General features: G+C 41.4%; 1 protein-coding gene across 1 annotated transcript in view; it reads left to right on the forward strand.

Moving 5' to 3' along the window:
- Window positions 1-2,907: 2,907 nt before the first annotated feature.
- Window positions 2,908-6,711, forward strand: part of LOC133993558 (reticulon-4 receptor-like 1) — a 16,205-nt gene continuing 12,401 nt past the window's right edge. Inside the window, exon 1 of the mRNA XM_062432549.1 lies at window positions 2,908-3,013. Within this exon, the coding sequence (XP_062288533.1) occupies window positions 2,908-3,013 (106 nt within the window). The remainder of the gene's footprint in view (window positions 3,014-6,711) is intronic.

Consider the following 6,711-nt stretch of genomic DNA (forward strand, 5'->3'; position numbering starts at 1 on the left):
CAGTAAACAGTAAATACAAAGAACAACAGAACAAATCTGTGTTGTTGTTTTTTTGTTTGGTTGTTGCATTTCAAGCACTGCCCGCATGTTTTAATCCGTCATGGGTCTAATTTGCATGATCTACCTGTTTCGTCAGATGTGGTGAAACAAACGGGACAAACTGCACAACACAGAGACTTTTACTTCCTGTGATGAGTTCCTCTGTCACACTACCTGGAACTGTTTTAGAGCAATGAAAACAGGAAGAGGATGATGATGAAAATGTGAATGAAAAGCAGATCGTAAAAAGTGGAATGAAGTGATCAAATGATGGTGGCTGGGTGTGTAGGAATATTCACTGTCAAAAAATCTCAAGCATAACTGGAATAATATGCAAACTGATGCCACGCCACATCAAGTCTGACGTGCACCCGTTCAGATGCTTCAACAATGCATCCAGAAGCTGTCAACTCAACTGTTTCTTGTCCAATTCAAACGAGTTAAACAAATCAAAACATGCTGAAAACCTTTCAAACAACTACTGGTGGCTCTCTTAATTCAAATTTACATATGGCACTTTTCCACTACACAGTTCCAGCTCGCATCGCCTCGGTACGGTTCCAGAACAGACCTTTTCCATTAGAAAAAAGTACCTACTCAACGTGGACGGGGTCGTCATAGCACGGCTCCACGAAACTGCCGTGACTTCGTTTTATACGCGAAACAAACACATAAACAATGGAGGACATGGAGGCAGTGGTGTACTTGCTGCTATATGAGGCTTTTTGTGACACAAAGCAAGAAAATTGAGCCGTATGGCTGGAACGCTAACGTAACTTAAAAATGCCGGGTTTGATTCTTGTGTGGGACGGCTCATGACGCTTCCAGCGACAACTACCAATCAGCGGCCAGCAGTGTGTCGACGTCACATTTTAGTACCCGCTCGGCTCGCTTGGAACCTCACCAGAGCAGGTACTAAAAAAGGACCAGGTACCAGGTACTATCCCTAGTGGAAACGCAAAAAGAACCGAGGCGAGTCGAGGCGAGTCGTGCTGGAACTGTGTAGTGGGAAAAGCGCCAATACAGTACCAGTCAAAACCAGTTGTACATACTCTCTCACTCATGTAAATGGAAAGGTATTTCCAAACCTTTGACTGTACTGCATGTATATATGATGTACGTGCACCAGTATGAATATAGAGAGTAAAAGCCACAATTCAAGTCACTAAAATGCATCATCACTGTATATTTGATATCTATAGACATCAAAGACAACTGGATTTGCTATTTTAGTTTTGGACACATCAGTTTTTTTATCCTATTACCTTCATAGACATCATGCATCGTTGACATTTTAAACATTTAACAATAAAATACATTGAAAAAAATGGATTCTGGAGCAACAATAACCTCTCCATGTAGTTTATTATGTAAGTCCATGTTTATACCGCAGGAAGAGTACCTGGTGTTCTATATATAACTACACTACTGCAGTGTTCTTAAATCTCTCTCATGCTTTAGATCCAAGCTTGACTTTGTTTATTTTTAGAAACATCAGATTTCCAAACATATCTACGCCACTGTTTCTCTGGCTATATTTATCTGTCTTCTATTAGGGTGCAAAATTCAAGTTACTTAGTAGTGAGGAAACCTTTTTAAATACATTACAGCTGACATATGATGCAGCAGGGACTTTGTTAGAAGCATACTGACACATTTCAGTCAAAAATAATCCTTTACCACACAAACAGGCTACACAACATATATTGTTTTTTAGTGAATGTTACATATTTGCAAAATATTTGAATCTTTCATCATCCCATTCTTAAAGTAGGACTCATAGTTTTGCTATAACAGTTAAATGCTACTTGTGTATTGCTCCAAAGAGAAGAGGTATATTTAGTGATTCAGTGGCAATGTCTGGAGCATAGTGAGCAGTTGGATCAACAGCTGTGCTGCAGGAGATTTTTTTGAAATGTGTCTGTGACTGTTTTGGTGTGTTTAGACACAATCTCATGCTGTGACTGAGTCATCACTGGAGTCCATTGTAAACTGCTGCTGTTCTCCACGAAGGAGGCATGCTACAAACATTTCACAGCTACCTTTCAACCTTTCAGGAGGTGAGTATTTGATACTCAAGATAGACTTTCCCTAGAGTATCCTCTTAAATATAAAGCAGGACGGCAAACAGGTTTATAAGACTGGAAAGATACAGGAAAACACAACCACACAGGAACCTCTGAGGCGAAGCCGAAGGATCGGCTTAAAAAATGACAGCAGAAGAAGAACAGGACAAGACATTTCCAGATGATTCTAACCTTCACGAAAGCCAAGCACCATGACTGATGGCGGAGTTTAACCAGCAACCTTCAGATTAGCCAGATCCGATGACTGATTGAGGAAGTCTAACCGACATGCTCTCCTCGCTTCATCCATCTCTCTTTAGCTGATGGAGAAAAGCTGTGACACCACCTCCTGTTCCCCCCCTCATACATCCTTCCTCTGCCATCCACGGCCCTTCTCATATTTCTTGACTGATGTCTCCTCTCTGCTATTTCTCTATCATTCCATTTGAATGTTTTTTTTCCTTAGAGCGGCACGGTGTGAAAAATGTCAACAAGAAAAAGCAGGCCGAAGGCAAAGTGTAGCACTTTGCTACGCTAATATCATGCTAATGGTGTTGTGAGAACGGCTGAATTGCTGTCAGTTGAAAGCTAATAGAAACAGTTCAGTTTGACACTCTGGATTTAGATGGAGGGGGCTGATCCAGCCATTTCATTCTGGTGCAGTATATGTAGTTGTGCTCTCAAGTCATTAATCATTTTGTTGCTGTAGGTCTCACATTTATCAGCAGCTGGATAACTCATTTTGGAAGGAAACTGATCGCATCACGCGCTGACAGTTCTATAGTGCTTAAAATCATCCTCCATGGGGAGCCTGTTTAATGAGAGCGCTGATGCCGATATCCATTTCTTGTTTCGGCCAATCAGGCTGAAAAATGGCCAGTGCCTGCCTGTGATTGGTTCAGTCAAAGGCGAGTGTGCAGTAACAGCGTGTTATCCGAAAAAAACAGCCCAGTGACAGATCATCCCTCGTCCCATGTCACAACACTGAAATCACTCTCTTCACTTGTCATTCTGGATATTCGGATTCGTAACCCTTCATCTCGTTCGCATTCTGCCTCCTACTTCTTTTCTTCTCTCTCTCTTTTTTTTTCTTGAATCCGTGCGTGTCTGATTTACAAGTGTAATCCCCGAGCATGACAGAAATTTCTCGCTCCGAGAGCCTCAAAAACATATACTGTGGAAACAAGGTGCAAGAGTGCAGACAGTCGTTGCTATGAAAGATTTATGCAATAATAAGTCCTGATGTACTTTTAACAGTCTTTGTAATAGAGACAGATGGGAACTAAGCAAACAACAGGGAGGAGAGTGGAGGTGGGTGACAAAGGGTGATTCATACCTGCAGCGTAGAGAGCAGGGAATGATTTAGTCACAAGAGGAAGAGAGATTTTCCTCTTGCTGGGGGAATTGGACAAACAGCTATTAAGAGAAGAACCAGTTTGCCCCCATGCTGCACTTTCCCCTCCTCTTCTCATTGGCTTGTTGGACAGGCTCATTTCTTTCGGCTCTCCGGTGAGGATATCTGCCAAAGAGCGTTCCAGATCCAGTGATGGCAAGACACAGGAGGGCGGCCAGCACCTCAACCACAACTGCTGTGTGTGTGTGTGTGTGTGAGATTGCACATACACTGTACACACGCACACATAGATGTTAAAACTGCACACACACGTTCATACATACCATCTCAGCAGACACAGATGCCTTCTGCCAGATCAGGGTCAGTCAGCTGTGAAATTCCTGTGATTGGTGTGTATTTGATCCATTGGGGGTATACATCACCGTGTTAGTGTGTGGATGCGTGTCACATCACATCTGCGTTCATGCCTGCTAACACCACTGCATGCAGTAGTGTGTGTTGCAATTGTTTTCAGTAGGCTCATTGTTGTCGTTCTCATTTAAATATTCGCAGGATTTTGTAAAAAATCTTAAAAAATATTTCAGCCAGATTTGATGTTCTCCACACATTCTGTTTTCTCTATGAGACAGTTTACAGTAAAAAAAAAAAAAAGGATACTGGAAGCTCAAATAATACTTTCATAGAGAGCGAGGAGAAAATGGTGACATAATGCAAGCAACTGACACCAGAGGACCCCTGAGTACATCAAAAATAAGCAGTTAAATTGCAGTTTGTTGCACTGCAAATTGTATTCTTGAAGGATTTGGCTGGTGGTTTTCTTATCTTTTTGTCAAAAAATCCCACCTGTAGAGCCACACTACAGTAGCCATTGCCTTTAGGGCAAAAAAACATGTCACCCAGTGCAGCGGTGTGGCTCATTAGAATGTTTTCAATAGATTTTGGACAACAACAAAGGTCTGCAGCCCAGAGGAATACGATATATCAGGTTTTGGATGGACACACACACACACACACACACACACACACACACACACACACACACACACACACACACACACACACACACACACACACACACACACACACACACAAACACACAAATTGTAAGTAGGATGTGTTCATTGTTGTTCTTTAAGTGAGATTTGTTGACAACAAGAAAAATATAGAAAATTGATATATTATATTATATAATATACATATTATCCTTTAGATTCAAAATGATCACATGTGCATTGCATAGATTGTGCAGGCCTTGTTTATCCTCACTTATTACACTGATGTACAAGCATCACAGTCATCAAATGTGTGCTGTCAACTGCAATTTCTGACCCTATTTACTGATGTCTGTCCCACAGATCTAAATGCATGTAAATGTCACTGCAGTCACTGTTGCTATTGAAACACCAGCGAGTTGAACAGTCTTTGTAACTGACGCTTCTGCTATTCGTGCCCCAACAATGAACTCTCTTTCAAAGTCACTTAGATCTTGATAGAAAATCAGAATTAACTGGGCCTGCTCAGTATTTTTATACTTGCCTCAGAGCACGATTGGATGGCAATTGCTTAATTATAACTATGCAGTGCACATGTGTGGAAACATCTGCATTCATTATATTTCTCCACTCATCTATTCATGGTTTTCCTTTCATTTAATTTACTCGTCTGTACATTACAAAAGCATCAAAAGGACTAGAAGTTAAAGATGCAAAATGTTTATTGTCGCTCCGGTTATACGATAAAGACAGAATTTAAACTCTGCAGAAAGTTATTAAACAGAGCGCAGTTACCCAGATTTTAAGTTCCCCACTCACACACATGTTCTGTTTTCTTCTCTATGAGACAGTTTACAGTACACACGGTCCTTTTTTCATACTGGAAGTTCAAATAATACTTTAGTAGAGAGTGAGGAGAAAATGGCGACATAATGCAAACAAATGACACCAGAGGACTGTAAGCAATTAAATTGTAGTTCTTTTCACTGCGTATGGTATTATTGAAGGATTTGGCTGGTGCTTTTCTATTTTTTTCTTTTTGTCAACAAATCTCATATGCAGAGCCAAACCACACTACCGTAGCCATTGCCTTCAGGGCGAGGGACCATGTCACCCTGTACAGCGGTGTGGCTCATTGACGTGTTTTCAATTGATTTTGGACAACAACAGAGGTCTGCAGCCCAGAGGAATATGATACATCAGGTTTTGGATAAACACACACAAGCCTGTATGTGGGATGAGTTCATTGTTTGTTTGGCTCTATGCGTCTTTGTCAACAACAAGAAAAATATAGAAAAATTGTCAGCCACATACTTTAGATTAAAAATGATCACCTGTGTGTTGCATAAAGAGTGTGCACGTCTTTGTTTTCTGTCTCCGTGTGCCCAACTGCATTAGTCTTTAATGCCTAAGGAAGAGATACCAACACCTCCCCATAGAAGTCTGAACATGGCCCCTGTTTCCCACTGACACATGTCACCCTGTCGTTCTCTGTTATCGTCGTGTGTTCAGTGATGCTGCTTGAGTCAGAGAGCAGCTGCAGCAGCAGCAGCACTGTACTCTGTCTCACATCTTTCCTTCACTAATAGGCAGGAGTTAAATCGAGAAAGCTGTGACCTGCATCATCTGATTATGCATGTGGAGAGTGTGTGTGCATAAGAGAGGGAGGGGCGGGCAAAGTTTTTCGGAGTATAATTAGAGCTTGATTAGTGTTGAGATAAGCTTAGCCTTTCAAATGACCCAATTACTGCATGCAAAGAGGGTAGAGGTTATTTTTGCGTTTTTTATCTCTCTCTCTCTCTTTCTGTCTCTTTCTCCATCCCGTACACACTTAGACAACGTATGCACTCGTCCTGATCAGAGTAGAGTGTGTGTATTTTTTAATGGGCCAGTATGTTGTGTGCTGAACAGATGTCACAACGCTGGGCCGGGGGGCTGAGGGGGGGCGCATCAGAGAATCAGACCACTGAGCGGGTCAGGCAGCGGAAAATACACCACACAAGACTGGTGCTAATTATAAGATACCTAGATACCTTGGTATGTAATACAGTAGCTTTCAAGCAGCCTTCTTGGATTTGTTAAACAGGTAAGGTACCACTCAAGGTACTTCATCGATTTGTCTTCCAACTTTAAGCACTTTGCTTCCCTGCTGGACAGAGGCAGAGATCCTTAGGTTAAAGATGCTGCAGTTTCCCATTATAATATACAATTATAATATACATTAATAAAGTATTATAAGTAAAAGTTAAAGATTCAAGAT

This window comes from Scomber scombrus, chromosome 14 (assembly GCF_963691925.1).
Source record: "Scomber scombrus chromosome 14, fScoSco1.1, whole genome shotgun sequence".
In the NCBI taxonomy this organism is placed as follows: domain Eukaryota; kingdom Metazoa; phylum Chordata; class Actinopteri; order Scombriformes; family Scombridae; genus Scomber; species Scomber scombrus.